The sequence below is a fragment of the Nerophis ophidion genome, linkage group LG13 (assembly GCF_033978795.1).
Source record: "Nerophis ophidion isolate RoL-2023_Sa linkage group LG13, RoL_Noph_v1.0, whole genome shotgun sequence".
NCBI lineage: Eukaryota > Metazoa > Chordata > Actinopteri > Syngnathiformes > Syngnathidae > Nerophis > Nerophis ophidion.
In genome coordinates, this window is record NC_084623.1 from 20,308,246 (window position 1) to 20,324,176 (window position 15,931).

The 15,931-nt window shown below is 36.5% G+C and overlaps 1 protein-coding gene across 1 annotated transcript in view; it reads right to left on the reverse strand.

Annotated features, from left to right (window-relative positions):
* slc40a1 (solute carrier family 40 member 1) overlaps nucleotides 1-12,588 on the reverse strand; it is a 33,725-nt gene extending 21,137 nt beyond the window's left edge. The window contains exons 1-4 of the mRNA XM_061918499.1: nucleotides 12,268-12,588; nucleotides 12,086-12,153; nucleotides 3,754-3,913; nucleotides 2,039-2,154 (exon numbers count right to left, since the gene is read on the reverse strand). Coding sequence (XP_061774483.1) covers nucleotides 2,039-2,154; nucleotides 3,754-3,913; nucleotides 12,086-12,153; nucleotides 12,268-12,301 — 378 coding nt within the window. The 5' untranslated portion in view covers nucleotides 12,302-12,588. The remainder of the gene's footprint in view (nucleotides 1-2,038; nucleotides 2,155-3,753; nucleotides 3,914-12,085; nucleotides 12,154-12,267) is intronic.
* Nucleotides 12,589-15,931: the final 3,343 nt, after the last annotated feature.

Genomic DNA, 15,931 nt, shown 5'->3' on the forward strand with positions numbered 1-15,931 from the left:
AACTCATTTGGTGAAATCCCTAGGTGGGGTTCGTTAAAGTACGACCCCTTTTTTCCACCGAAAAATGGAAGACGAAAATCAAAATGGCCAACGGGAATTTTTGTGGAAGTGGTATAAAATTGAATGGTCTGAATGAGTGGAAAAGGTTGGTGTCAATATTTTGTAAATCTGTTGAGAAATGTTGAAGTAGTAACATGTTGAATTGAGAAATGGTATTACAGAATTCCTGGCATTTTGGGAAAACAGAGAATTTTTCCACTTCAAAAAATAACTTTGTTTTTTGGTCCTGATTAAGAGAAATGGTTTGACGGTGGAACGGTTGAAATGCATTGAAAAATGTGGAAGGAGTAGTCGCCAGAAAAAAGGGTGGAAATAGGGCTTTGGAAAAGCAGGAATTCTGGAAAATCCTGGAATTTTTTTTCACCTTGGAAAAATGATAGTTTGAATTTACAGAATGGTGGAATGTATACCAGTATTAGTATAGTACCGCGATACTAATGAATCATATTCGGTACTGTACCGCTTCTGAAAAGTACCATCCCTGTAGGACGAGGAATAGCTAGACATGTTTCAACACACACTGTGGGGCGGTATAGCTCGGTTGGTAGAGCGGCCGGGCCAGCAACTTGAGGGTTACAGGTTCAATCCCCGCTTCCGCCATCCTAGTCACTGCCGTTGTGTCCTTGGGCAAGACCCTTTACCCACCTGCTCCCAGTGCCACCCACACAGGTTTAAATGTAAAAAAATAGATACTGGGTTTCACTATGTAAAGCGCTTTGAGTCACTGGAGAAAAAGCGCTATATAAATATAATTCACTTCACTTCACTTTAGCTCATATGCGCCAAAATGTAAACAAAGTCCATTGGAAGATCTACAGCTAACATCCACTGTAATGATACCAAATACATGGAGCGTATCTTGCCGACACTACTATGATTACGTCGATATTTTATGGCATCACATCTTTTTTCGTTTTTTAAAAAATGTATATTGTGTTTATAAACCCAGGAAATATTTTCCTGGACACATGAGGACTTTGAATATGACCAATGTATGATCCTGGTACTACTTGGTATCGGATTGATACCTAAATGTGTGGAATCATCCAAAACTAATGTAAAGTATCAAACAAGAGAGGAATAAGTGATTATTACATTTAATAGAAGTGTAGATAGAACATGTTAAAAAAAGTAAGCTGATAATAACAAGTAGATTAAAATAAATTTTTTATCACTTGCCCTTAATAATTTTGACAAAATAATAAAATGAAAAATGACACAATATGTTACTGCATATGTCAACTGACTAATTAGGAGTCGTTGTTTGCTTATTTACTACTAAAAGACAGGACAAACTTGCAATATGGAACATATGTTTAATGTACCGTAATATTTTTTGTTAAAATAAAGCCAATAATGAAATTTTTTTTGGTCCCCTTTATTTAGAAAAGTACCGAAAAGTATCGAAATAATTTGGGTACCCGTACCAAAATATTGGTATGGGGAGAACACTAGTTGAAGGTGAAATGGTTTGAATAGGTTGAAAAATGTGGAAATGGTTAAAGTTTGAAAAATGGCCAATTAATTTTGAATGGGAAAAATGTCCCGAAAAACCTGAAATTCTGGGAAATCCGGGAATTTTTGGAATTTGTCAATTTGCCGATTCCCGAATAGGCTGAACAGTTTGAAGTTGAAATGGTTTGAATCGGGTAAAAAATGTGGAAGGTAGAGCGCGCCAAAATCTGGAGAAGAACAAAAATAATAAGTTAAATAATTGCGGTGCTCTGTAGGGTTTTCTTCGCTAATTAACAAATGAGAAGATACATATTCCCTAGGTTCACTTAGAACTGAACTAAAGTCTACTGCCAATGCTTATTTCAGGCATATGTAAGAGATTTTGAAAGGGTCATAAATTATATTGGCGTGGAAGTCCATATCAGTTAAGTAAGTGTACTCGAGGATTAAGGGTCAGAACACTTTCAGCAAACTATCCCATCAGATCATGCCGAAAGACTGAGCAGCACACTGGGCAACTTACCAGCAGCCATCCATTGTAAACCTCCACAAGCTGTTCTTTGAATCGGAAAACGACCATCAGGAGAATCCCACACACCATGACGCAACTGTTCTGGACAAGCAAAGAAGTCTGGGCCACTATGGGAAACAAAATTAGGGACAGAAATGTTAGCAAATACAACAAGTTTGCTGTCGGATTTGGTTTATTCCAGTACTCCACAAGCTCTTAGAGTGCACTTCATGTTAAATTGTTATATTGTATAAAATAGAAATATTACGTTGGGATGTTCAGATCAGGGTTGATTCCACTACCGATCATCCATGAGTATCGATCACTAGTATTAACTGTACATTTTTCAATTGATTTAAAGTGAGTGCTACTGAAAATTTCAATGCAATATTCTAACTATTTCCTTATTCTCTTGTGTCACATTCAATTGTTTGAGCAAAACAAAGGTCAACAGTGTACAATTACTAAACAAAAGCAAAAATTAATACATATCTACTACTCATAAATATTTAGCTTTTCCCCTCAAAGTCCTCCTGTGTACAAGGAATTCTACTCTGAGTTTGCAAACAATGACAAAAACATTGATCCGCCCTCCTCGCCAAGAGTTGCTATTCTAAAAATCTCTGTTGTAACATGCTACCATCCACCCTTCTTAAACTTTCCTAAAGACTTATTGTTTGAAGTTGTACAAAGTTAGCTTAGCAATTAGCACACATGTATATATATATATATATATATATATACATATATATATATATATATATACATATCGCGACAGGCAGATCGGTGCGGCGTCTTCAGTAATGCGGACGTTGTACCGATCCGTTGTGGTGAAGAAGGAGCTGAGCCGGAAGGCAAAGCTCTCAATTTACCGGTCGATCTACGTTCCCACCCTCACCTATGGTCATGAGCTTTGGGTCATGACCGAAAGGATAAGATCACGGGTACAAGCGGCCGAAATGAGTTTCCTCCGCCGGGTGGCGGGGCTCTCCCTTAGAGATAGTGTGAGAAGCTCTGTCATCCGGGAGGAACTCAAAGTAAAGCCGCTGCTCCTCCACATCGTGAGGAGCCAGATGAGGTGGTTCGGGCATCTGGTCAGGATGCCACCCGAACGCCTCCCGAGGGAGGTGTTTAGGGCACGTCCAACCGGTAGGAGGCCACGGCGAAGACCCAGGACACGTTGGGAAGACTATGTCTCCCGGCTGGCCTAGGAATGCCTCGGGATCCCTGGGAAGAGCTAGACGAAGTGGCTGGGGAGAGGGAAGTCTGGGCTTCCCTGCTTGGGCTGCTGCCCCCGCGACCCGACCTCGGATAAGCGGAAGAAGATGGATGGAGATATATATATATATATATATATATATATATATATATATATATATATATATATATATATATATATATATATATATATATATAAGTGTGTGTGTTTGTCTATCTTCAAAGAAATTAAAATGTGATTGAACTCAAAATTTGGCCAAGGTATGAATTTAGGCCTAACTGTAGGTCTGCTATGCGGACCACTACATTACCAGGCCCCGACTTTTTTTCTTTAAGATTAAACCTATAATTAATTCCTTGTAAAAAAAAATGAGTGCTGATAATTAATAGTTTATGTATAGGGTACTGAATGCAAAAATTCAATCAAACTTTTCTAGCAGATATATTTTGAATAATTAGCAAAGTGATTTTTCCATTCTGCACCCCAAAAGTATGCAGTGTTAACTCACCCTTGAGTCTGGGGTTCCTGTCCACCCAGTCCCCAATGATGGCCCCCAGCAGCAGCACAGATCCAGCCACCACCAGCCCGTAAACGGCTGTGAGCAGCAGGCTGTTCCCGTACAGTTCTACCAGGAACACCGCCACCGCAAAGTTCCACATCCGATCACCCTAGAAGTCCAAATTCAGATTAAGTAATACATTTGATTTATGGTCTCATAATTATATAGGTCAGCATATATGGGTTCTCCTAAGTCAAACAAAATGGAACATGTCGTTGTGTAAAACATGTTGATTATTATTATAATCTTTATTATAAACTTAATTGGTATTGCTTAAAATACGGAATTTGATGTTTTGAACACATACTGAATTTGGGTCAAGCCACATGGATTTTCAGTGATATTCAAGAAGAAAAATAAAACCTGTTCATTGGTAAGAGGCGGTATCATATTCACAGCTCAGTTGATCGCAATCAAGGACGCCTTTTGGTGTAAAACCATGCCAGCTAATATTTTAAAAGGAATTTTTCTCAGCAAGAGTACACATTTGAGGAATTTCAGCTATCAACTGAAAAGCGATCTACCGGTAATGTGCAACCCCCTGATGACACGCTGCAAAAAATAGCTGACAAATTATAAGATAAAGACTAGATTTTAGGGAAAAAATACTAAAAACTAGTGAAATTATCTGTCCATGCAGCTCTATTTACCTGATAAGAAATCCTAAATTAAGATTTTAGTATTTAGAAATCAGCAGGACTTTTGAATAAGTATTTTATACTGAAAACGAGCAATATTCAACTTACAGTGCTTAAACTAAGCATCCTCGGGTTGTTGCAGAATCTTTAAACAAGATTCTCTATTTGGGAGAAACCAAAAATGATTGTTAACTTTTTTGAACGGTTAGCTTCTAAATTTTCATGCTAAAATTAAGATTATGATGTAAAGTCAATGACTAAAAATGAGTAAATAGCTCTTAAAACCAGGTAAAATTTTATCAAACTAAAATATAAAATTTTGGCAAGTGGCAAATAATTTGCAGTGCAAAAAGGCAAATTCTGCTTTCAAGCACGACAGACTCACATTTATGTATCAAATAGGACACTCGCAAACCAATACAAATAGGGTGGTCACACTTTATCTTTTTACCTCGTTTTTATCACATGGCAGTGATTAAAGAAGTTCATCTCAATGCTTGGCAGTGCCTTTTGACAAAATGTGATGTATACAGTATTTACATAACTGAGGTGTTCCTCATGGCACCCCATTAAGTCCTCTTCTTTTTGGCAGTCAGGTTTTTTTCGTAATGTGATTTATTTTACTGTAGCTTGTTTCCTTAAGATGCAATCAGTTGTCAATTGTTTAACTTCTTTAGTTCCTTAAGGTTCCATTTTAGGTCCTCTCTTTTTCATTATCTGGGCTAGGATTGCGCACTATAGACTATATACGATGTATAGACTATATACGATGTAGATTACGTACATTTGGCAGACGATAGAGCTTTAAATACTACCGTTATATTGAGATAATTCATGTTGACACATTCTGTCCTGCAAATTTGACAAGGACAAGCGAACAATCGCGCCCCTCAACTGATTTGTAGCGTCCTTGTTAGCTCACCTCCATGGCGGCTAACAAAGCAATTTTATTAAAAGTGTCATCCCCAGTGGGCGAGAAATAGCTAAACATTCTACACTAGACATCGTTGGAGGATGTGCTAACGGCTAAATGCAAGCGAGAGCTCTTGCATGTAAACAAAGGTGGGTGGCTCTATACAATTATAGTAACGGTAAAGTATATTTTCAGTATATGGTCAATACTATAGTGGTTACAGCTACACCTTTTTTTTACTGTTATTGTTTACGAACTCGGGAAATAAGTCTCTGGACACACAAGGGCTTGAAAAGCAAGAATCCAAAAAATAGTTGTAATAAAAATGTAATCATTAAATTATTTAGAAATGTTATCCATCCACCCATTTTCTACCACTTGCCCCTTTTAGGGTCACGGGGGGGGCTGGAGCCTATCCCAGCTGCACTCGGGCGGAAGGCGGTGCAAGGCCAACAAAGATAGACAGACAAGCATTCAAATTACTTGTAATTACAGAAAGCAACAGGCTTGTCCTGCTCTGTCGTCCACTAATTATGGACATTTGACATGTTTATTTTACACTTGAGAAGTGTGTGTCCATCTTAAACATCCATTTATGTTCCAAAACATTTATCTTAGCGTGTTTTTGTTAGTAGATGAGAGCTTATCATCACACTCCAACATCTCTGTCATGTTGCTTTTTTGCTGGATTAGCAGTGCAAATTATAAAACTTTAAAAAAAAAAAAAAAGATTTTTACATCACACACATTATATGTATATATATATATATATATATATATATATATATATATATATATATATATATATATATACACACATATCCATCCATCCATTTTCTACCGCTTATTCCCCTTCGGGGTCGCGGATATATATATATATACACACACACACACATATATATATATATATATATATATATATATATATATATATATATATATATATATATATATATATATATATATATATATATATATATATATATATATATATATATATATATATATATATACATATATACATATACACACATATATATATATACACACATATATATATATATATGTATATATATATATATCGTGCACTAATTGACTAAAAGAGAGCGCACTTTGCCGATGATGATGGGAAAATTGATTTTTATACAATATGATTTGCCCTAGTGGATAGGAGACACCAAGAGTAACAAGCGGTAGAAAATTAATCAGAAAGGACAGACTTAAAAATAATAATAATAATTAAAAAATATTTCTATATTTTATTTTTTATTTTTTTTAACTTTGTACTTCCCGCGGGCAGTTTGGGGACCCCTGCCCTAAAACGTTAGTAACTTAAACACTGTAACGTAAAAACAAAAATGTTTGCAGCACAAACGGGTAAAAAATTTGGGACAATTTGGACAAGTTTGGGAAGATTTTGACAAGGTGGGGTTGGGGAGGCCGGTTATGAATCCCAATTTGTTAATAACTTAAAAATTATAATAGTTGGACCAAATCTTTCCGCAGAACAAACAAGCACACATGAAGCACAAAAAAATGGAAAATGTTTCGGGAGATTGGGACATGATATGGATAATACCACTTTAATACCATGAAAAACATAAAAAGTTTGCCCAAACATTTTTGCAGCACTAACAAAGCACAAATGATTGGGGCTGATTTGGGGAGATTGAGAGGGAGGACTGGTTATTAATTAAAAAATGTTTTGATAAATCCTAAATTATAATTGTTAGACCACAATTTTTTGCAACACAAACAAATGGAACAAGTTTGGGGAGATTTTGACAGAGTTGGGAATGTAGTTATGATTAACAACACATTAATACCATAAAACTTTAATAACTGTAACACACAAATAAAGATGTTTGCAGTACAAACGTAGCACAAACAAATGTAACAGTTTTGGGGAGATTTTGGCACAGCTGGGGGCATAGCTATGATTAAAAACACGCTAATTAGAAATTATTTCCATGAAATGTTAATAACTTAAAAACTACAACTCACAAACAAAATATTATTATCTCACTTAGTATGTCCTCCAACAGTGTCTCAAGTAGAATGTTTAGCTATTCCTCGTCCACTGGGGATGACACTTTTTTAAAAACTTGCTTTTATTAGCTGCCATTGGAGGTGAGGATTTCTGAGAAGTGGCGTTGCACTTTGGAGGGACGTTAGCCGCTAGAAAAGATGCTACATTGCATTGAGGGACGCGATTCTTCACTTTTCGCTGTCAAATTTGCAGTAGAGAATGTGTCATCAGACTATATCAATAGTATTAAAAGTTCTATCGGTATAGTAAGCGACAAATTGTTATCTCACTTGATAGTAATCCTGTTATAATACACACAGTATGCAGGCTTTTTTGAGTGGGCTTGATGCATAGCATACATGTAATATGTAATATTTTTCTAGAAAAATGACCGTAAGAAAGTGCTAACTTACCCACGTTGAAAGGTGATACACAGTAATATACCGAAAAATCTACAATTGTAAAAAAACAAAAACAATTTGGCAGCTCAATTTTACTGTAGAGGTGCAGTTTTTTTATTTACAGTAAAAAAACAAAAGTACATTTTACAGTAAAATTCTGGCAACTGAGCCGCCTTTTTGCCTTTTTACCATAAAAACAGCGATATTGTTTTTCCATTTACAGTAATACACACTACATTTTGAGGTGAAATTATTGCCACTTAACCATATTTTTTTTACATTTTAGTTTTTAATGGATCTACTGATAAAAAAAAATGCATAAAAAAATTGTGTAATAATAGTATTTACTTTTAGAAGAGGCCCTCTGGGGCCAAACATAATTGCGACATGGCCCCTCGGTGAAAACGATTTGGACACCTTTGAGTTAAAAATGTTTGTAGCACAAACAAAGCACTAACAAATGGAACAAGTTTGGGGTGATTTTAACGACTTGGGGACAACTTCACACATAAACAAATAAATAAAGATTATCCGGTTCTCAGTCATTATTCAATTTGGGGGGGGGCTACAAAAATAATTGAGATTAAGCACTGGTATAGTAATTGACAAATTATTATCTCACTTGGCATATCCTCCAACGGTGTCTCAAGTAGAATGTTTAGCTATTCCTTGTCCACTTGGGACGCCACTTTTAAAAAAAAATCGCTTTTATCAGCCGCAATTGGAGGTGAGGATTTCTGAGAAATGGCTTTGCACTTTGGAGGGACGTTAGCCGCTGGCAAGAACGCTACATTGCGTTGAGGGACGTGATTGTTCACTTGTCGGTGCCAAATTTGCAGGACAGAATGTGTCATAATATAAAAGCTCTATCAGTAAGTGACAAATTATTATCTCACTTGATAGTAATCCTGTTATAATACACACAGTATGCAGGCTATTTTGTGTGGGCTTGATGCATAACATATGTGTAATATGTAATATTTATCTCGAAAAATGACCCTAAGAAAGTGCTCACTTACTCACGTTGAAAGGTGATATACAGTAATACACCGAGAAATCTACAGTTGTAAGAAAACAAAAACAATCTGGCAGCTCAATTTCACTGTAGAGTTGCATTTTTGTTTTATTTACAGTAGAAAAACAAATTCTGGCAACTGAGCTGCCTTTTACCATAAAAACAGGGGTATTGTTTTTCCATTTACAGTAATATACACTACATTTTAATGTGAAATTATTGCAATTTACCATAATTTATTTTACATATTAGTTTTTAAAGGATCTACTAATAAAAAAATGCATAAAAAATTGTTAGAAGAGGCCCTATGGGGCCAAACATAACTGGGACGTGGTCCTCGGCGGTGAAAACGACTTTGACACCTCTGAGTTAGACCAAAACAAGTTTGCAGAACAAACGAAGCACTTACAAATGGAACAACGACTTGGGGCCAACTTCACACGTAAATAAGAAAAGATTATCAGGTTCTCAATCGTATTTCAATTTAGGTGGGAGGCGGCATGAAAACAATTACAAAAATAATAATTGAGATTAAGCACTGGTATAATAATTGACAAATTATTATCTTAGCATATCCTCCAACAGTGTCTCAAGTAAAAATGTTTAGCTATTCCTCGTCCACTGGGGACAAGACTTTTAAAAAAAAAATTGTTTTATTAGCCGCCATTGGAGGTGAGGATTTCTGAGAAGTGGGTTTTCACTTTAGAGGGACGTTAGCCGCTGGCAAGGACTCTACATTGCGTTGAGGGACGCGATTGTTCACTTGTCGCTGTCAAATTTGCAGGACAGAATGTGTCATAGTATTAAAAGCGCTATCGGTATAATAAGTGACAAATTGTAATCTCAATTGATAGTAATCCTGTTATAACGCACACAGTATGCAGGCTACTTTGAGGGGATTGATGCATAACATACTATGTGTAATGTGTAATATATTTATCTCGAAAAATGACCCTAAGAAAGTGCTAACTTACCCACGTTGAAAGGTGATACACAGTAATACACCGAGGATTCTACAGTTGTAAAAAAATAAAAAAACAAACTGGCAGCTCAATTTCACTGAGTTGCATTTTTGTTTTATTTGCAATAAAAAAAACAAATGTACATTTTACAGTAAAATTCTGGCAACTGAGCTGCCTTTTACCATAAAAACAGGGGTATTGTTTTTCCATTTACAGTAATATACTCTACATTTTAAGGTGAAATTATTGCAACTTACCATATTTTTTTTTTACATTTTAGTTAAAAGATCTACTAAAAAAAAATGCATAAAAAATTGTTAGAAGAGGCCCTATGGGGCCAAACATAACTGCGACGTGGTCCTCGGCGGTACAGGGGTATTGTTTTTCCATTTACAGTAATATACTCTACATTTTAAGGTGAAATTATTGCAACTTACCATATTTTTTTTTTACATTTTAGTTAAAAGATCTACTAAAAAAAAATGCATAAAAAATTGTTAGAAGAGGCCCTATGGGGCCAAACATAACTGCGACGTGGTCCTCGGCGGTGAAAACAACTTTGACACCTCTGAATTAGACCAAAACAAGTTTGCAGAACAAACGAAGCACTTACAAATGGAACAATGACTTGGGGCCAACTTCACACATAAACAAATAAGAAAAGATTATCAGGTTCTCAATCGTATTTCCATTTAGGTGGGAGGCGGCATGAAAAAAATTACGAAAATAATAATTGAGATTAAGCACTGGTATAATAATTGCTCAATTATTATCTCACTTAGCATATCCTCCAACGGTGTCTCAAGAAAATTTTTTAGCTATTCCTCGTCCACTGGGGACGACAGTTTTATTTAAAAAATTGCTTTATTAGCCGCCATTGGAGGTGAGGATTTCTGAGAAGTGGATTTGCACTTTAGAAGGACGTTAGCCGCTGGCAAGGATGCTACATTGTGTTGAGGGACGCGATTGTTCACTTGTCGCTGTCAAATTTGCAGGACAGTATGTGTCCTAGTATTAAGAGCTCTATCTGTATAATAAGTGACAAATTGTAATCTCAATTGATAGTAATCCTGTTATAACACACACAGTATGTAGGCTATTTTGAGGGGCTTGATGCATAACATATCTATAATATGTAATATTTTACTAGAAAAATGACCCTAAGAAAGTGCTAACTTACCCACGTTGAAAGGTGATACACAGTAATACACCGAAAAATCTACAGTTGTTAATTTGCGGGTAAAAAAAAAAAAAAAAACTATCTGGCAGCTCAATTTTACTGTAGAGTTGCAGTTTTTTTTTTGTTTACAATAAAAAAACAAATGTACATTTTACAGTAAAATTCTGGCAACTGAGCTGCCTTTTTACCATAAAAACAGCGATACTGTTTTTCCATTGACAGTATTATACACTACAATTTGAGGTGAAAATATTGCCACTTGCCATATTTTTTTTACATTTTAGTTTTTAAAAGATTTACCAATAAAAAAAATTGTGTAGTAATAGTATTCATTGTTAGAAGCGGCCCTCCGGGTCCAAACATAACTGTGACTCTGCCCTCGGTGAAAACGACTTGGACACCTCTGAGTTAAAAACGTTTGTACCACAAACAAAGCACTAAGAAATGGAACACGTTTGGGGTGATTTTAACGATTTGGGGCCAACTTCACATATAAACAAATAAAGATTATCCGGTTCTCAGTCGTATTTCCATTTAGAGGGGGTGTGAAAACAATGACAAAAATAATAATGGAGATTAAGCACTGGTATAGTAATTGACAAATTGTTATCTCACTTAGTATATCCTTTTATCAAGTCCTCGTCCACTGGGGACGACACTTTTAAAAAAAAACAGTTTTATTAGCCGCCATTGGATGTGAGGATTTCTGAGAAGTGGGTTTTCCCTTTAGAGGGACGTTAGCCACTGACAAGGACGCTACATTGCGTTGAGGGACACGATTGTTCACTTTTCGCTGTCAAATTTGCAGGACAGAATGTGTCATAGTATCAAAATTTCTATCGGTATATCCGGGGTCGCGGGGGGAGCTGGTGCCTATCTCAGCTACATTCGGGCGGAAGGCAATGTACACCCTGGACAAGTCGCCACTTCATCGCAGGGCCAACACAGATAGACAGACAATATTCAGAGTGTGAATGTTGTCTGTCTATTGGTATAGTAAGTGACAAATTATTATCTCACTTAATAGTAATCCTGTTATAATACACACAGTATGCAGGCTATTTGAGTGGGCTTGATGCATAACATATGTGTAATATGTAATATTTATCTCGGAAAATGACCTATAAGAAAGTGCTCACTTACCCACGTCGAAAGGGCATGACCCATATAGATAAGGAATTTTGCTGAGAGGAAAAAATCTCCAATAGATTCTGTGAACGACACACAAGAACAAATCATGTTTCAGACAATGCTCCATATTGATCCCAGTTGGTCGGTTCGCTGACAACGAGAAGCACAAAATGACAATAAGAACAATAACCTACCACAACAAGTCTTCTTGGGTGCGGAGTTATCCATTTTTCAAAGCTGTTTGAACGTAAAACCGCCTCGGCCGATGTATTTGTTTGACGTTACAAAACACGGCTATTTCTCCATTTAACAGCATTAAATTAAAACTGGAAGAAAAAAAATAATGCAGTCCGGCTTCCTTGATTCTACCTTTCCGAACTTAGCTATCACTGTAGCTGAAGTTGGAAAGAAATATTTAGATGGAAGAGCGAGTGGGAGAAAGCACCAAACTAGGGTCTGTTGTCCTCACACGTCACTTGTAAGACGACCGCCTCTGTTGTGCAGCTCTGTGTTGACGTCCTGCGCCTATATAGCCCTCCCACCGCGTCACGTGACCGCTCGGGCTCCATTGCCGGTCACGTGACGCCATTACTCCTCAACTATTTGTCAACTCTTTGAGTCAAACTGCTTGTCTGCAGTCCCAACGCCATTCCCAAACAGTAACAAAAAGGCGGCCAATAAAACATTACATTTAAAAATATACACTTCTAGGCATATCCATCCATACGTACATACATTTTATACCGCTTGTCCTGTTCGGGGTCGCGCATATTTTCATTTATTTTTATCAATACACCAGGGGTCACCAACCTTTTTGAAACCAAGAGCTACTTCTTGGGTACTGATTAATGCGAAGGGCTACCAGTTTGATACACACTTATATAAATTGCCAGAAATAGCCAATTTGCTCAATTTACCTTAAAAAAATTAATATATATATGTATATAAAAAATGGGTATTTCTGGGGTACATTTTTTTTCTTTTACGGAAGGTTTTTTGTAGAGAGTAAATGAAGAAAAAAAACAGTTTAAAAGAGGAGAAAACAAGAAAAAAAAGAAAATTAAATTTTGAAACATAGTTTATCTTCAATTTCGACTATTTAAAATTCAAAATTCAACTGAAAAAAAGAAGAGAAAAACTAGCTAATTTGAATCTTTTTGAAAAAATTAAAAAAATAATTTATGGAACATCATTAGTAATTTTTCCTGATTAAGATTAATTTTAGAATTTTGATGACATGTTTTAAATAGGTTAAAATCCAATCTGCACTTTGTTAGAATATATAACAAATTGGACCAAGCTACAATTCTAACAAAGACCAATCATTATTGCTTCTAGATTTTCCAGAACAAAATTTTCTAAAGAAATTCAAAAGACTTTGAAATAAGATTTAAATTTAATTCTAAGGATTTTCTGGATTTGCCAGAATATTTATTTGAATTTTAATCATAATAAGTTTGAAGAAATATTTCACAAAATATTCTTTGTCGAAATAAGGAAGCTAAAATGAAGAATTAAATTAAAATGTGTTTATTATTCTTTACAATAAAAAAAAACTTGAACATTGATTTAAATTGGTAAAAACGTATATTTGTTTAAAAATCCTAAAATCATTTTTAAGGTTGTATTTTTTCTCTAAAATTGTCCTTCTGAAAGTTATAAGAAGCAAAGTAAAAAAATAAATTAATTTATTTAAACAAGTGAAGACCAAGTCTTTAAAATATTTTCTTGGATTTTCAAATTCTATTTGAGTTTTGTCGAGCAAAGCGAGACCAGCTTGCTAGTAAATAAATAGAATTAAAAAAATAGAGGCAGCTCACTGGTACGTGCTGCTATTTGAGCTATTTTTAGAACAGGTCAGCGGGTTACTCATTTGGTCCTTACGGGCTACCTGGTGCCTGCGGGCACCGCGCTGGTGACCCCTGCAATACACTGAGTCGGTTATCCCATTAAAAACAAACTGTGCCGTATTTAAAGGCCTACTGAAACCCACTACTACCGACCACGCAGTCTGATAGTTTATAAATCAATGATGAAATATTAACATTGCAACACAAGCAAATACGGCCGGTTTAGTTTACTAAATTACAATTGTAAATTTCCCGCGGAGTTTCTTGTTGAAAACGTCGCGGAATGATGACGCGTGCGCGTGAGGTCACGGACTGTCAGGAAATATTAGCGCTGCACCACTAGCGGCTAAACGTCGTCTGCTTTAATCGCATAATTACACAGTAATTTGGACATCTGTGTTGCTGAATCTTTTGCAATTTGTTCAATTAATAATGGAGACTATAAAGAATAATGCTGTTGGTGGAAAGCCGTGGATTGTTGCTGCCTTTAGCACCGAAACACAGCCGGTGTTTCTTTGTTTGTTGTGAAGCTTTAACACAGAGCGGTCGAGCGAACATGTTTCTCTACATCAACCAGCAAGTTTTTGGATGGGAAAATTGTGATATTAGGTCTGCTCTTATCATTAGTGACCTCCTCCTGCAGCTCAAAAAGGCAGCTGTGATCTTGGCTCCTCGGCTTCTCTCAGAGACACTGGCGTTCACCGCAGCCATCCGACTTTCAGGTAGGACTTTACAATCTCACTAAAACACTATTAAAACAATAAGCAGAAAAGGGATCTTCCAAAATTATCCTAGTAAATGTGTCTAGGTACATCTGAAACTCCCACTGCCGCCGCCTGAAACCGTCGCCTTTTCTTTTCTTTTCTTTTTTGTGTGCTTCACTCCAACTTTCCTCATCCACAAATCTTTCACCCTCGCTCAAATTAATGGCGAAATTGTCGCTTTCTCGGTCCGAATAGCTCTTGCTGCTGGAAGTTCACATTATAAACAATGTGAGGATGTGAGGAGCCCTACAACCCGTGACGTCACACGCTCATCGTCTGCTACTTCCGGTAAAGGCAAGGCTTTTTTATTGGCGACCAAAAGTTGCGAACTTTATCGTCGATGTTCTTTACTAAATCCTTTCAGCAAAAATATGGCAATATCGCGAAATTATCAAGTATGACACATAGAATGGACCTGCTATCCCCGTTTGAATAAGAAAATCTCATTTCAGTGGGCCTTTAACCAATGATAATTAAAATACGTCTTACCATTAATGCGACTTCATGAACAGGTATGGTAGAAAACGGGTGGGAGAATTAAAATGAATGAGAATGTTTTATATTTTGAATGTTATTTTTAACAATGTGATTATGTTATAATATTTTGTATATATTATCACACAACTTTTATGCTTAAGGGCCGTTGCTATAATTACTGTCAATTGTGCTGAAGTGGTATTTTTCTTTGTCTGTGCAAAGCTGGCAATTCGAAAGATTGCCAGCCAGTCTGGTATCAGTGTCTGTGTCCCGGAACAGCCTGCTGACTGCCAAGGCCGAACACTGCCGTGACGCAGACAGAGAAGAGAGACAAGGCGATATCACCAGCGTCAACACATTTATTGCGTCTAACTGGAGTTGTCGAGATTACCCCCTTCCGTCAGCGACAGCTTCAGGTATGTTAAAAGGGACCTCCCAAATAAATAGACAAAGCACGCGGGCTGGACTTTTAGAACGTAGTTTGGATCTGTAACTAGAATAAGGCCCCAAAACACATGTCTCCTCATTGAGCCAAATTGAACTCTGTCTCTGCATGATTCCTTGCTTCTCGTCTGTTTAATGGATGTCATCAGTGTTTGAACCCGACAGATTACCAGCGGATATATTCATTTCTTATCATGTTAATAAATGTCATCTAAGATTTATCTGAGAGCCAGATGCAGTCATCAAAAGAGCCACATTTGGCTCGAGAGCCATAGGTTCACTACCCCAGCCCTAGTGGCTCCCTGGACCTCTTTTAGCATACT